This window comes from Aptenodytes forsteri, unplaced genomic scaffold (assembly GCF_000699145.1).
Source record: "Aptenodytes forsteri isolate BGI_AS27 unplaced genomic scaffold, ASM69914v1 Scaffold177, whole genome shotgun sequence".
NCBI lineage: Eukaryota > Metazoa > Chordata > Aves > Sphenisciformes > Spheniscidae > Aptenodytes > Aptenodytes forsteri.
Window position 1 is genome coordinate 346,868 of NW_008795020.1, and position 17,359 is coordinate 364,226.

The 17,359-nt window shown below is 36.3% G+C and overlaps 1 protein-coding gene across 1 annotated transcript in view; it reads left to right on the plus strand.

The window, feature by feature from the left end:
* Window positions 1–17,359, plus strand: part of DISP1 (dispatched RND transporter family member 1) — a 36,097-nt gene that overhangs the window by 6,380 nt on the left and 12,358 nt on the right. The window contains exons 2-3 of the mRNA XM_009275753.2: window positions 11,953–11,982; window positions 16,034–16,157. Coding sequence (XP_009274028.1) covers window positions 11,953–11,982; window positions 16,034–16,157 — 154 coding nt within the window. The remainder of the gene's footprint in view (window positions 1–11,952; window positions 11,983–16,033; window positions 16,158–17,359) is intronic.

The following is a 17,359-nucleotide window of genomic DNA, read 5'->3' on the forward strand; positions in this document are numbered from 1 at the left end:
TTTCATGTCGCAGCATTAACAGCCCAGTGGCATGCTTGGGGATTTTAATGTAGTTGACGAAAGGAAAGGGAATGTAGAGCAGCCTCATGCATCCTTCTGAAACTGAGTCCAAATGTGGGATTCTCTGTTGTGCACGTGTGGAAGAGGAGCACTCCCTGCAACCAAAAAAACTGGTTCTTTTTCTTTCTCTGAAATTATTTTTCATGGCAGTCAATAATTTGAGCTGTGCTCTCATTTTTTCTCATTTTACTCATTTTTACTTTTAGTCTTACGTTATCCCCGAGTGTGATACCTTGAGGTTTATTCTGGTTTTATTAATTCATTTACTCTTTCCATGATAATTATTGTGCATTGTTGGCTATGCTAACAACATGCTGCACTTCCTATTAGTCTTGCACAGAGCTGAAAGCAAAGGGCTGACACACAGAGACCAGAATATAAATGCCGTTCATAATTCTGTGGCTGACCAAGTTAAAAAAAACATGCCTAGAAAAATAATCTCATTAATTAGGCAGTCCAAGGGATTTTTGCAGGCTTTTAATTGTACTAATTAAGCATTAGTATTTGTCTAGACTTCAGATTGCTTTGAAGGAAGCATTTTTGCAATAGGAAAGAGAGACTTGGAAGGTTCCTGCTCTGGTCTGAGTGCAGCTGAGTACCAGCCTGGCCGTATTTTGACCTTTCGTCTCTGCCACTTACAAACTCCAGGTTCTGTGTGTGCTTGAAGATGAATTTCCCGTGCCCTGTATCCCTCACCTTTCCTTGAACTATAGAAGAGCTAGTACTTAACTAGCAAGCTGCTGGGCCTTTGAACTGCAGTCTTCAGAAGACATAAAGCTGATAATGTGAGGGAAATGGTAAAAAACATGGGTCCTTTCTTTTGTACTAAATTGACTGGAAAACCAGTATCAGCTGTGTTCATTCTTGAAAAGGACTGATCGGTGTGTTTTTTGAGACGACTTTTAAAACTGAGCATTTGTGTTCAAGTACGTAAAAAAAAAAAAAACCATGGCAGAACAGCCAAAATGATGGCAGTTTGTTGGAATGCTTTGACCATGTATAGTTGTTCTCATGCACTTTTAATTTAATAGTAGATTGTGATAAGTTTCAAATGTGAAACGATAACACTAGACAACAAAGAGCAAAAGTCTAAACTAAATGTGGCCAGTGACCTGAGTTTCAGCACTCTTAAAGAGATGGGATTTGAAAGATTTGGGTATTCCTACTTCTTAAAAGGTTTCAGTCTTCCTTATGATGGAGGGGAAAGTGCAGAATGAGGAACATTGACTTTGGAAAGCTCTTTGTAAGTTGCCATAATTGTCTCTGTCTCTAGCTCCTTTCAAAATCACTTGTCCTTCCTCTCTGATGACATTTCAATGTCTTCTTCATCTCCCAGTAAGTAATAATAGATGTGCATGCTTTTAAGTTGTCAGTGGTGCTTGAACAGTAAAACAAAACAAAAAAAACCCAAATACAATGCAAGGGAGAAATACACAGGATGCCTGAGCAATTTGGCATTAATTTTGCTACACTAAGATTGCTATGAGATTTCTGCCCAGGATATCTGCTGAATAAAGAAATCTCTTAAATCTTTGATTATCAATGCAAAATAGAAGTGAGACGGTACCACTAACAGATCAGTACAGGTAAGGGAAGTTACAGGTAGGAATCCTAAGTTACCAGTGCTGATCATATTTCAGAAAGCCTGGCCTCTCTATTTGGAAATTAGTTTTTTTAATAAAATCATAAATAGACGAATGTACTGGACTAGAAAAGCTTACATGCATCATTTCTCCCACTTTTCCAGTATTTTCTGTGATGGTAGTGGGATACCTTTCCGCAAAATTCTTGCGTTACATTTCCAGTTTGTAGGATGTTTAGTTCATTCAGTCAAGTGGATGAACTTTTGCTAACTTTTTGCTGAACAGTTTTAATTAAGTCTGGTTTATAGTCTGTTTAATCTTGCAGTGCTTTTGTGGGGTCTTAGCTACAATACTGAAAACCTTTAAATGTTCAATAAATATTCCCTTTTTTTGCTTGCTGCTTACTGAGCAAACAGATTTAATCTCAGGAGGTACAGAAGGTGATGTCACATTATGTATGTACAGTTTTTCATCTATGTCAGCATAAGTTAGAGAGCCTTCTTTGTAATTACTTAGTAAATCCTTTTAAATCTTTTAGTTGTTTTGAATATACACTTGTTTTATATCATTTAAAAACTACGACATTCTAAGTGACTAAATTCACAGACACTGGAACAGCAACTCAACACCGAAATGTATGTTTGAAGTGAAATACTTTGCTAAATTTAGAACAAAATTGCTCAAGTAGTGGTATTTTCATTTGCTGCAAGAGATTTAATATGTAGAAAGATAAAAACTAGCATTTGTCCCCATAGTCAGTCTAATAATTTGTAGAAATTGTAAGGGCTTGTAGTCTACCTTCAAAAAAGCTCTCTTGTCAAAAGAGGTTTTCTGAGAGCAAAAACGAACCCCCGGTGACTTACATTCACAAATTCTTACATCTGCACAGGAAGGAAGACTGAAGCATGTACCAGTTGAAGCGTGATATATGACAGTCTGAAGTCTCCCTACTCCAGAGTCAAACTTACATATGCTTAATGTCAATCATTAATGCCTACAAGAACATGGATTTCAGCCTTTGTGGAGAAATACCTGGATAAAAATAGGTGCTCTTGTACATCTCTCTCATTCTCTTTGGTATCAGGGGATGGAGTTTTTCTTGTGTGTAAGTTGTGATTTCTTGGGTCGTGTTAATTTCCTGTCTGTCAGAGAAATACAAGATGTGACCGTGACCTTGCATTGCTCCATTCAACTGGGAAATGTAATAAAAACAGCTTTGAAATAAAATATTTCTAAGGAAGGAACTTTTTGCCAGTAAAAATGCTGAAAACTACTCTAGTCATCATTTAAATCCCAGAACATTTCTATTAATTTCACTGTAATTACCAAGAAAAGAAAAAAGACTAATGGTTTTAGACTTGTGAAGGATCTTGAAATAATATTAGTCTGCTCCAAATTAGCTGTTGGCTTGTTTTCAAATAACGATTCATGGTGGTATTTTACTAAGCCTTTTTTAATGTCTTGAATAGTTCAGAACTTTTGTTTAACTTGCCAAGCAGTACTATATGTGGTCCTGCCCTTAGTGCTTCAGAAGTTAAAGGAATATATGTGTATATATATAGCTTCAATTAAACCTTTTGAAGAAGAATATACTTTAAATTCTGTATAAACTTTGCCACTTAAAGCTGGGATAATCCAGTTGAAGTATGTTTGATGGCAATTTTCTCATTGACAGTTTGAGAACTGTGTTTAAAAGTGGCTACACTCATTGGAGAAAAGTTTAGGGAAAGAAGAATACAAGAAAAATATTCGTAGGGTGTATATTACTTGGCTCCTTCATACGCTGTCAGATTTTCCAACAGAGAACGTGATTCAAGACAAGTATATCAGGTAGACACTATTAAGGAAAAGAGCCAGCTTTCCTAGCAGTTGATAATATTTAGTCAGTTGTTGAAGATGAAAGAGGGAAGGCATTAGAAGTCAGTATTGCAAAAATGAGGTTCTAAAGAACCTTAAACTGAAAACTTTGTAAGTAAATCCTGGGCTCCTGCATGTATACCATCCGTATGGAGCAGCGAGGAAAAGGAGGGGGGAGGGAACCAAACCTTGGAGATGTTTATAGGAGCATTTCAATTTCAAGTCATCTGTATGCTATAAATTTATAGAAGTTTTAATTTTAGCATATAATGAATCATATTGGGATACTAAACGTACCAAAATACCTTCCAAATGAAAATACATGTGTATAGGATGTCAATATGATTGCATTGGCCTCTTCCCATCTCTGTTGACTTGATGGAAACACATTTTCCTGTTGTATGTTGGCGTGAGCCAGAAGTTTGTGATTGGGAGATGTCAAAACTACGTGTTACTTTTTCAAAGTAGGTTAATAAAGTTTAATATTGATTTCATAGCAGAAAGTGAGCAAAACCTTGGCTTAGTTAGGTATATAAGGTTTGCCACTGCCGTTCAAAGAATCTGGTTTTACCCAATGTGCATGAGCATACACTTTTATGCTAAATTTAAATCAGATAGAGCAAGAATCACTTGGACGATGATTTGTTAACACCTTCCTTACAACTGCTTTCCTTGCGGAAAGGCAATGTTATTTGCTCATACTTGCTATGAACATAGAGCAGATCCTCAGAACTGAAGAGGTAGGTAAGCACACAAGAGGAGCAGACAGGAACCTTTATGAAGCTTGGTATCTCAACTATAAAATGTGAATTGACATCTGTAATATAGTTGTCAAATAGCATATTGATTTTTGGTGTCTCTACTATAAAGACTTTCATTTTGCTTAATTTTATGCATAAGAATAGTCATAGCAGAAATAATTCATAAATAAAAGGTTAAGCAAAGCTGCAACATTGAGATTTCACACTTTTTAATGAGATGAAATAGCAGTTTCAGATCATCACACCCTGATAATCTAGAGATAAAAATTAAAATCCTTTTGGATTGTTCCTTGACATTTTATGTGGGAGAGAACAAGAAAATTCTTTGCATTTTTCTTGCTTTCGATAAAACCTTAAAAAAAGCAACTTACCAGAAAACTGGATTCTCTGTCATCTTTACAATATCCTTCTGCTGTGGGTTGTCCTATTCTTCCTTTATAGATTTAAGTAAGTAAACCTAAGTGCAGACAAATACAAAAAACACCACGTTTAAAAAACATCTAGAGTTCATTCATTATTAGAATCAAGGAAAACTACACATTATAGCAAAAAATTAAATTGGGAGGCTTGTAAAAAGTTTTTTTGGCAACTTAATCTGTTGGATTTGTTGTCTGAGCGTTTGTAGTGATTGTTAAAATGATAAAGCATGTAGGTGTTATACCTGATACAGCAGCAAAAGCTAGCTTGATATTTAAGAGCAATTCATATTGTTCTCATGGGTCAATGACATTCTGAAAACACGAGGATTTTCTTCCTCTGCTGGGATTTAGTTTGTATTTTATGTTCTAATGGAAGGCGTACAATATGATGCATATCTCATTCTATCCTGCAGGGATTTAGCTTATCCTTGAGTGTAATAATGACAAAAAGCTATGTTTTATCGCTTCTTGTAACTAGATCTACCAACAAAGGGAATAGCTTCCCTCTGGCAAAGTAAAGCATTGAGGTTAAACACCTCATAATCCTTGGACAGGGGAGTCTTTATATTGATGTTGGTTTGTTGTTTTTTTTCAGTAAGTACAGCTATTTATTGTAACTTAACATTTTTGACTCAAGTGAATCTTTAAGTGAAAGGCAAGAGTGCAAAATTAGTTTTTCTGCTGTTGGCTTTTTAATGATTAATTTTTGGTATCGCTATATTTAGACACCTGCGGTATACAAGGTGCTTCAGAAAGAAGATAAAGTTTGTGTCCTAAAGAGTACACTGTATCACAAATATGCTATATGTTTTTATGGATGGGATGTTACTTGTATCAAGAGAAATAATACATCGCTTTTATGAATACCTGCATGAGGAAAGTAGAATTAAGATTATGTGAAACAGTCAGTGTTTGTCCATACTGCCAGAAACTGAAGGTGTTACAGATTTACTGCAATGTCTACAGTTTTCATTTATTCTGGATCCCATTCTGTTGGAGCGGTTGTCATGATTGCTTCTGCTGCTGTGTTATCTGCAGTACTATTAGTGATTATTGACAGCCCTGTAACAAGTACTTCATGATAAATAGCTGTAAGCTATACATTTATTTTCAAAATTTTGTGCAGCTCAGCATCAAAATGAAGGAGACCAGCCACCTGACCAGTTAGTTTTCTCTGAATGATTGTTTGGAAAATTGTTCTTTCCCTAATCTGTCGAGTTGCTGTCAGTGACCCTTTCCATGCTACACTTGCGCCTGGGTTTGAGCCGTGAAATTATGGTTGACTGTCACTGTTAATACTCAAACGTCACTGAGCACGGATCTCAGCTGGATTTGCTAAGGGATGGCATTCATCAGCAGTTAATACCTTTTCATCTAAGACCAGTTTCTGCAATGAAGTAGGAAAAGTGGTTGCAAAGACTGGTGCGTACCTTTTTTTGCAATGCTTCTAGTCCATTCAGCTGGGGGTTCATAATAAACTGCTTGATGGTGGGCAGTGGTCTGAAGAAGAGCAGTGCTTCCTCAATTAGTGCTGGTTCCAGCTGGGAGACAGCACCTTTCAGCCAAGGCTGGAAGCAAAGCACCAGAATCAGCTGGATATTGCTGCTGGGAGCACAGCTTTCTGCTTCCCTTCGCTGCTGTCTCCCAGGAATGAAACAGAAGAGAAGCACCTGTACTGACTAGTTTCAGATTTATCTGTGATGCTGTTAGTTGTTGCTTTACACCTTAGAACAGGGTGCAACAATCCCAGGCAGTGCCTCTGTGTTGCCCTGTGTCGGGGGTGGTAGCCCCACAGGCAAAGGGGAAAAGCCCTTCTATGTCCGAGCTCCAGCCTCTACATCTGCACGCTGAAGATGAAATAGAAATTAATTGCATCCAAGTGTCATGAAATAACTCAGAAGTCAAATGTTCAGCCAGGGAAATATGCAGAGTTATAATAGGAATTCAAAATGTTTTAGGAAGGCATTGTTTGGATAAGTTAATATGGAAGTATGTGTTGGGATGTATTGACACTTTTTAACTGTTCTTTAAAAAAAAAAAGTTACTATCCATGTAGGCAGGAATGTTGATGTTCAAGATCATATTAGTATTTTTTTCAACCTTTTAGGTTATTGGTAGCCACTAATATTTTTTTAAAATGCTGGTCGCTCCACAACAGGTAGAAAACTGTCTTCAAAATATGCTTCAAAACACAGCCCATTGGCATTGTTTTAAGTTAATATGGAAGTATGTGTTGGGATGTATTGACACTTTTTAACTGTTCTTTAAAAAAAAAAAGTTACTATCCATGTAGGCAGGAATGTTGATGTTCAAGATCATATTAGTATTTTTTTCAACCTTTTAGGTTATTGGTAGCCACTAATATTTTTTTAAAATGCTGGTCGCTCCACAACAGGTAGAAAACTGTCTTCAAAATATGCTTCAAAACACAGCCCATTTTCCTAATTTTCTATTTCATGGCTACCTTCTCCAGGGTTTCTTGCACCTGCTCAGGAAGGAATGTTGATGTTCAAGATCATATTAGTATTTTTTTCAACCTTTTAGGTTATTGGTAGCCACTAATATTTTTTTAAAATGCTGGTCGCTCCACAACAGGTAGAAAACTGTCTTCAAAATATGCTTCAAAACACAGCCCATTTTCCTAATTTTCTATTTCATGGCTACCTTCTCCAGGGTTTCTTGCACCTGCTCAGGAAGCAGGTAGCATTGATTCCTTGTGGTGTGAGGCAAAGGTAGTTACTTAAATTGATACCTTTCTCATGACTGAAGTTTACAAAGAAAGACTGCAAAAGAATGTCTCGAAATATCTAAGTACTTTTAGTGTCCTCTGATACGTTACGGTTTGTATTCCCCTGAAATGCATTAGATTAATGAAACAAATGCACTGCAAAAACAGAAAACCATACATAATTTTATTAGTAAGCATTAAATTCATTTGGAACGGTCCCATGCTGAGGAACATGGTCATGAAACATTGCTTTGTGCCATGTAATGTCCAGGTAACATGAACGTTATAGAACTAGATTTAATAATATTTGACTTCCAAAAGCTTGCTCTTCATTGTGGTTCATGAAATTAGGACCAAGCTCCTCTCTCTGTTATATATATTATAACTTTTGGATATTATAGCAATGCTTTTTAAAATCACCATTCCTCCTTTTCACTGTGTTGCACAGAAGGATGCTGGTCTACCAAATACATTTCACATTGAGAAACATCTGGGGTTTTTAAGCAATCTAGTTATCCTTTCTTTCTGTAGTTCCTCATTGTATGGTGCTCAGTCTAAACTCGCCATTAGGAAAGGACAGGATGAAGCAAAGCATCTGTTGAATAAGGGCTGAGACTTGCAGTAAATGGTGGTAGAATAGAGCCTGTCCTTTTCTTCCCCCTTCCCTTCTCCCCCCTTGGTGCATAGTATGTATTAGATTTTAATCAGTGACTGTAATTTATGTAATAACTTGGATGTGCTAGTTCTGTCACAAACAACAGTGATTGTCACTTTCCACTATCAAACTTGTGAGAACTAAGTACAGAGGTAATTTAATACACAGATCAGCTTGGCTTTTGTCCCAGCGCAATTACGGAATTCACCATTTCTTTCTCATGAAAACTGATGAGGATTTTTTTTTTCTGTCTAGACTTTTTTTTTGGAGGTTAGTGGTGTTATTTAAACTGGCTAAATGGAAGCATAATACTTCAAAAATTAGACACAGCAGTGTTAATTAAATGGGAAAGATCTGGTTTTGCCATGCATTTCTGTATTTTAGAGCATAACTAAAGAATTTTTGGGGCATAGTTTTCAGGGATAACTTTTCCTATTGACCGGTATAATAGAGTCATCACAACAGCTGCAAGGGATTGGTTACACTGCTGGAATTCACCCAAGTGTACACAGGTTTTTTTAATGCATGCTTTTCGAAACAAAACAGTTTGATAGCAGGTGTGACCTTTAACCCTCCCTAACTTTGAAGAACTTAATCATCATCATTTGTTCAGCACTGAATATATTTTGCAGGTGGAGGAAACAGAGGGTAATGTAGTTTGGTTTTGATGGGAAAGGGGGAGGATGAGGAAGGGTTGTGTTGGTATTTTTACCTCTTTTGTGTAAGCCAAATTGGCCTCAGTTAATTTTTGAAAGTTCTATCTAAACAAATTTTACGTTCTGTTAAGAAAATCTGTTTTGACATATGGTTACAGAGACATAAATGAAAGACGGTAAAGTTTGAAGAGCACATCTACTAAGATTTTTTTTTTTATGCAGAAGGGGCTGGGAGAGCTGTGGAAAGGGTGAATATACAAGAACATACATTGAGAAGGTGCCTGCGTCGTCCCCAGAACAATATCAATTACATGTTGTTCCTTCCCAATAAATGTTTGTCTCGCCAGCTTTTTGAGGACCTCAGATGATTCTGTGGTAGTTCTGAACCTCACTGTCCAAGCCTTGTATTTGGGGGATTGCATAGTGATGTGGACATGGGTCTCTGGATGAACCAGCTAATCCTTTATAGGGTCACGGAGATCATGGTAATGATTGTCCGAGGATACGGAAGGCAATTTTATCTGCCAGTGTAAACCTGAATTGTCATATAAACCTTTATATAATTAGTATAAACCTGAATTACAACAGCCTGTACTAGTTGTCCTTGGATGGCTATTGGTTGTGCCAAATAGTTTTATGGTATTGTTGCTCATGGTGAGGTCCGTTATGGCACAGACAAAAACGGGACTCACTTTCACAAGTGACTGAACATATGTGGAAATGCAAATCTTTACAAATAAAAGCTAGAAATACATGTTTGAATCACCATATTAACATTAAATATGTGCGGATATATATCTCTCTCTAATCTGTAAACCCAAGAGTGAATGCTGCAGTTACAAAAATCTGTTACCTGACTCTGTACCTTTGTCCCCTTTCTCGTACAGGCATGGAAGCACGCATTCCGTTTGCGCTCTGCATTGGTGCTGAATTAGTCCATGAAAGGGCTTGTCTGTTTAAGCACTTCCCTTCGTACAGAGTCCTGTTATACTAACTTCAGATTCAGGTTTAGTGAGTTCTGTCTTCAGTACCTACTTTCTTATTGTCCAGTCTAGCCTTAGTTGAGAAAAGTTGGGTTTGTGGTTGAGGCTGCAGATAGGATGGTGAGAAGACCCCTGAGCCTGTCGCAACTTCTTTTCGCCTTGGGCAACTTACTGTTGCAAAGTCATTTCAGAACTCAGTTTATTTGGGTTTCTGTACATTTTGGCTGCTGACGAGTTTGTTCTTCTCGTGGTACCAGAAGTTTTTGGCATTAGTTGTGAAACTGAGTATGTTCAGTACCTCTGAAAGTCAGATTTGTGCATCTTGGACTACAAACTGAAGGTTGGTGACATTTCATAAATTTAATTTTTGTGGCTGGATTTAACAGAAAATCCTTGTCTGTACGTTTCCTTAATCCTTGAGTTACTGCAACTACAGATTGGTTATTCTGCTTTCCTCCTCCTTTTCTCCAGCTTCCTCATGGCTGCAAGGAGCAATTTTTACTACTGTGTATTACCTACGGGCATGTCCCAGTTAGCAGCTCTACTACTTTGTTGGGTTGGAGCATTTCCAGATAGCAGTGAATTACAGTTGATAGAAATTTGCTTTTATACAATTCTTATTTCTTATAACAGTTAAATTAAAATGGATATATATTTCTTGAGGAAACAAATATGTTAGCTTTATATTTCTTGATGGAATGTTCTATCATAGTTATATTTATGTGCTATATTGCTTGAGACACATCATGAATGAAGATGAAGAGTAAAAGAGGGCTTAGCATCAGTGTTTAGCTTTGCTAGTTTAATTTGTCATTCCATCTTCCCTGCCAAGGAAGGGGATAATAGGAATAGTCACATTTATGTTACTCTATGCTGTCAATTACATTTTCATCACCCTTTTGCTATCGTGTTAGTTAGCAGTGCTTTGAATATATGTCTGAAGTGGCCTGTTACTGCGTTAAGAGCTGGTTTGCATTGGATTGTACTTTTTGTTTGGGGTAACAGAGCACGGTGTTTCTGAGGCTCAGTTTTATATGGATTATTTCCCCTTTACCTTTACAGTTAGTTGCTCAGAGTTAGAAAGATACAGTCTAAGCAGTACTCGCACCTGGTATGGGCATGGTTGCAGGTACCTTGAGATGATGATGCCAGGACATTCTGGTTTGCCTGGACTAGAATTTCAACCCAGTGTTGTTGAACCTTACCCTTTGAAGGACAGCAGATCTCATTCCTGAGCACTGAATTAAGCTTTAAACTTTTGTGAATATCTCCGAGGAGCCTAAAATTTGAGCTGTTTACCCGGTGGTGTGAAAGCATACAAATCTTTACTCTTTTGGAGACCTCAATGTAGAAATACTAAGTCATCCATTTTATGCAAGCAGCTGTTTCTTAATTAATTGTTTTCTATACCTTTTTTACCACCAAGAACATATTCAATATTACTACTTTAAAGTAAAACAAGTCCATAACTTAACTGAAGCCATAGTATGGTTACATCTTTGGAGTGATTGTATGTCACATTCACAGACAGGAAATTCTTGAGAGGACTTACAGATTCTTCATGGGAATTTTTTTAAAGTGAAACTTATGTGAAGCTTACTGATCCAATAGCTAACAAAATGAAGTGCTACCTGAACAGCAGCAGATACAAATAATTTGCAGTTGGGTTTATGATCTCCTCATCAAAGTAATGTTGTTTGTATTAGATTTTTAACAAATAACAAAAACTTCCATAGAAAAGTTATTTTATATAGGTACCTTTTGTCATTCTATTTCCTGCATTATGACAAGACAGAATTTATGTCCCAAATAATTTTTTGTTATGGGATTATGAAGGACAGTTAAGAAGGTTCATGAACTGCAATGTCAGAACATGGTGTTTTGGTTGTCCATTCCCATCATATGCAAACTGTGTCATGGTTTTCAATGGTACTGAATTTTTATCATGTTAGTTTATTTGGTCTCTTGTTGAAAACTGGAACAGACTCTTAAATAGTAATCCCAAAAATCAGCTGCATAAAATTTCACTTTTGAAAACCCAGCTGTCTGTAGCTATAATTATTCTCTGAATTACTTGTTTGCAGACTCATTTGAATATGATTGTATGCCTTTAAAAATAATTTATATTCTAAAATATCTGATTTTTAGAATTTAGCTGCTAATCCATGTATGGGAAGAATTAAACAAATTGGCACGTGCATGTATGTTTCATATATTTTCAATTACTCTTTTTTTTTTTCCTCCTTCCAGGCCAGCCAGACCGTTCAAGTTACCAAAAAGGTAAGGTCTAATACTGTCACATATGCGGTTTGCAATATCATAAAGGCAGTAGATAAGGTGATGGCAAAACTGTTATTCCCCACACAATGCAAGAGTAAGGAATGTTCAAGGAAAATAGTAGGCAATCAAATTAAAACAGATTAAAAAAAAGAAGTATTTCTTTATGCAGTGGATAGTGAATTTTTGAAACTGCCACAGGAGATTGTGGAGGCAGATAGCATCAGCAAGATCAAACAACATTTAGAAGAATTGATCTGCAATGGGTCCCTAAGTAAACACTGAAAGGAGGAGCCAGGGACAAGCTCTTTAACATCCCTAATCACACATCTGTGAATCCTGGGGGAGCAGGAAGAGGATAGACCACAGATGGCCAAACTCTTGTGCTCCCCTTAAGTAGTCTTTCTGTAAATAGCTTCTTTTGGAGAGGCTTTTGGAGACAGTATACTGGGCCAGAATTTTAAAATCTATGCAGATTTCAGTGTTCCTTTTTGGCAAGTATTTTATGGTATTTTTTACTACAGTCCATGCCATTCTCTTTGTGTGTATATACACTTTCTGCACAAGCATAAAAAGCCTGTGACTCAGTACCCTTTTTTTTTTTAAGGGTTATTCTGTGAAGCAGCTTGGTTTTATCATCAATAATGATAAAACAACCTGACAGAAAAGTTCAGAAATTTCATCGTAATGATCTTTTTTTCTTCCTAAAACCAGAAACCCCAGACAGTCAAGAACACTAGGTTTGGACTGCATATGCTCTGAAGAATGTCAGGGTCAGAGAAAACAATAGAGCACCTTATCTAAAACTGCTACAATTTGCCTTCGGTAAAGAACAAGCCTGTTTGCGAAATATCTGGTTTGAGTTACATAAATCTGTTTGTTAATATGAATTCAGCCACACCAATACCTGTTGCTCATAGCACCCTCTTTATGTTACGGAAACTATATATGGCATGTTTCTGTCTCTTTATATGAGACTGGGAAGTGGTTTAACCTGAGTATGTCTGCCTACATGTGCTGAATTGAAAAGTTTAAAACTATCCACGTGTCATGCTATAGCTTAAAACGAGAAGAAAAAGTGGAGCACTATCTTTTTTTTTTTTCCCCCCCCTTTCTCCTTTTTAAAAAAGCATCTGAGGTCTTAGCTCAGCTTGGGGCAAATTGCTTGAAACCAGTCTTTAGTGATGCTAAATGTGTGAGATAACTATAGATTGAATTAATTACTGTATCTCCTACGCATTTTTAATTGTCTAAAACATGAAGGAAAAAAAAACCCACCAAAAACCTCAAACCTTTCACGTGTGTGAAAAACAGTAGAAGGAAAGAAATTAATGAAAACTATATGCATCTTCATGGTACAAGACAGCTTACAGCAGTGTCACAATTCTAACTAGATTGAAAGCAGGGGGTGAAATGACATTAAAAAAGATAATTCAGTCAGTGTCATAGTTGCTGAGAATTCATCATTTAGTGCTTGAGTCGTTTGGAGGAAAAAAAAGAAACAATGTATCCGCATAGCCATATGCCCAGCTCATTGCACAACCGTAGTTTTAATTAGGCATCAAAAAGCAGGATTTAGAAAAGTACTAAAGTACGTTCTTAGCACAAAGGATGTGCTTTCTGAATGTGAGTGATTCTGTGACTGAGGAATTGATTTAAGTGCTTTCCTCCTGGACTCGGACGTTATCAGGCAAGTGGTCATTTATGTGGAATGTAACTCAGGGCAGTGACTTACTTTTCACAGAGAAGATAACAAGTAACTGAACTCATTTTATGGCTTTTTAATGGGTGGAAAATAAAATTACTGCCATCTGTTTAGCCACTTGTGGTGGGTTGGGATCAAGGCTGGCTGTAGGCAACTTGGTTGGAGCCAGGGCCCTCAGCAGCACCAGATGATGCTCAGACAAATAAAATTAAAATACAGTGTGGTTAGTCCTTTTTGATCTTCTAGCCCAGGCCAGCTTTGCTTATCTGAATTTCAGTATGTGATACAAGAAACAGGACAAATTTGCAGGTGTAAACAAACACTTACTGTCTTCTGTATGTGGCTTATTAACATGTTAAACAGTTCGCCTAGGACATCGTTTCTTTTACAGCTAGTGACTGAAGAATTTAACCAGTTTAAGAGCTGCTTAGCTGAGAATGTAAGTGTAGAGACATGTCAAAGCGGTAAATCTGGCACTAGTGATTAACAGGAAAATAAATCTTTTGGGTATGATTTTTATGACTTCAGAGCAAATGTTTATAATAGCTAGTCAATCTAGCACTTGGTGTTTATGAAAACATTTAGTCCTATAAATAGGAAATTTCTATTAGGTCATTTACTTCCCTTCACTTCTACTTTGTACAATTGCTCATTTGGCAAGCTGCCCCTTTGTGATTCACTTTAATAAAAACTTACACTTCAGATTGCTTTTCAAGCTTTTGCTAATTAACCTCTTGTGTGAGAATGTAAGAATTATTCCACATTTACCTAATGGGAAATTGAGATACACCCAGTGCTTTGGACTTCCTTGCTCCTTAAAGCTGTACTTAGACCCCTAGACCATACCTATTTCCACATGCTATGGAAAGTCAGCAATAAGCTTACTCACTGCTGTTGATTTTACAGTTAGAAAACTGGGAAGCTGTTGCTGGCGTGAGGAGCGGGGCATTACCTCCCTTCTTAGCAATGGGACAGAAAATTTCTGTAGAGCCGATAATTGAGCTGTGATTAGATAATGAGTTGCTCTGAAACTGGACAAGAACCATAATCTTTTAAGACAGTAGAAATAAGTAAGAGCGCTCTGCTATAAACTTTAATGTTACATTGCATGTAAGCTGAGGAGGAAATGAGAGTATAGATCTTCTTGATCAATATTTAGTGTGTACAGAGACTACCGTATAGAATGATTCATAGCCTATAATTATTTTTCTAATGCCTTTTAAACTTTATGGGACTTTCTGTACTCTCTTTGCTTGCAAGATTAGACAATGTTGCCCTTGAAACATAAACTATGAATTCAAGTCTTTATGTAAGAAAAATTACTAAGAAATTAAGATTTCTGGGTTGTATTTTATTTTCTGATACTTTTCTGTCAGTTTAACAAAAATAAAAATAATTTATGAAAATTATGAAAATTAGATTTGCTTATAAAAATTCTTGCACTCTTAAGATTTAGAATGAACTAGGAGTTAAAATCCAAGGATATGTGTTATACTAGAAGACTAAACAATTAATGCTGATTAGTTTATGTATCATGTCGCAACTCCCTTGCACCTTTGAATTTACAACAGATTTTATGGATCATTAGTATATAGGGTTTGAGTATTTTTTTAATGACTGTTTTAAATACAGAGGAAATGTTTTCTTTTGGGTTCTACTTCAAAATTGATTTTTCTCCTCTTTGATATTTTTCTTAAAGCTTAAGCTTTCAAACAAGAAACTGTGATATTTTCTATCATTAAATTTTTAACAGAACATCTATTTTCTAGTGGTCTCCAGCCATGGATAATATCCATGCCAAAAGTTAAGTATAAAGTTAAGGAAAAAATGTTTATATAAAAAAATTGTGTTTAGTCTTAATCAACAGTTTTCACTTCACATATGCTTTTTTTACATTTTTTATGTAAAAGCATTTTATGTAAATTATTGCTATGGCAGTTTTAAATACTGAACATGTACTAAACAACAGAAATACCTGTGTCAGTAGCCCATAATTACCTCTGTAGCAGCATGAAGAAAATCTAAGATAAAGCCTGCGTTTTTGTCAGAATCCTGGGGGAAAAAATTATAGTCTGATATGAAAAGCTTTTCTGTGTAAGAATAGAAAGTTTCAGTAGGGAGATTTGATAGAAAGTGGTTGTGGGGTTTTTTCCCCTTTAAAAAACAAAGTGTAGAAATAAACTGTTTCCAAACTGGTTCCATCCATTTGTGACAGCTAGCTTTATTTCCTGTAAGTATAACAAAGAAAACGGGTCAGTGTTTCAACATGGTTCTTTAGAGAAGTATGGATTAATTTTGTGTATAACTTTTGTTTCTGTAACATCTTTTTCTCTGCTCCTCTCCATGTAGCTATGCTGCGCTGATAGCTGACTGGCCCGTGGTGGTTCTGGGCATGTGTACTGTGTTAATAGTGGTGTGTGCTCTGGTTGGAATATTGGTTCCAGATCTTCCAGATTTCTCTGATCCATTGCTGGTAGGTAAATATTAATCAATTGTACTGTCAAATAAGTAATTTTGGTTTGCTGTCTTTTCAGTGATAGCAGTAAACAGCAGATGCAAGTACAGCAGTTGATATATTCCTCTTCAACTGAGATCTGCCCGGAAGAAAAAACTGACTCTTAATGTCCCTGAAAAGGTTCCTTGTACTATGAATCTGTTTGGGAATCAATTTCCAGAGAGATTCAACTGGTAGTAAGCTTGCAGAAGCAAGTTCTGTCTAACGAATCCATGGAAGAAACGAGGTGTTAAAGAGCCTTGTAATTCCTCTAATTAAAAAAAAAAAAAAAAAAAAAAAAAAAAAAAAAATAAATCCTGATATTGGAGCAGGTAACGGTGATATAAAGATGGAGTTGCCATCAGAGTGTGTTATCCACTAAATTCCTTCTGCATTTTGCTATTGAAAGGTCATATGTCCTTCAACAGAACTACTGTAGATTGAATAATTCATCCCAGTTTTAGATGTGCAGCAGAGTACAGCACAGACCATACGTTCTAAATCAGGTTTCAAAGAGTGAGGGCCAGGATCTGCTAAAGGAAAGGGGATTCTAAGTGCCTTCTGGGGATGAAATGATATCCATATTGAAAGACTGAAAGTAATTTTTATCAGATTCTATTAAATACTGCGCTCATTTCTTACTTTTCATGAGCTGTCTTTAGGCTCATAGTCCAGGACTTTTATTGAAAATACTGTATTTAATTACTGTCCTCCAATAAAAATATACTGTTCCTATAAGTTATCGTTATTTATATTATAGTAGCGTATATCTGTATACATAGATATGTAATGGATATTTCTTGAAAACAGCCAAGTTACTAAAATTGTTTCAAAGTCACTTTCAAAATTATTTAAACATTTGCCTTATTCTTGGAGAAATAGAGAAGATATACTTGAGTGTTTTTTAATGGGTAAAGAGGATAATTGAGATACAGAAGAAGACTTTGTAGAATGCCCTTGCTCTGAAAACTAAGTGTTGAATGTTTGATAGACTAAATCATCATCCATCTGTCCTGGTTTCAGCTGGGATAGAGTTAATTTTCTTCCTAGTAGCTGGCATAGTGCTGTGTTTTGGATTTAGGATGAGAATAATGCTGATAGCAACAACTAAAACATTGGTGTGTTAAGCAGTGCTTACACTAGTCAAGGACTTTTCAGCTTCCCATGCTCTGCCAGGTGCA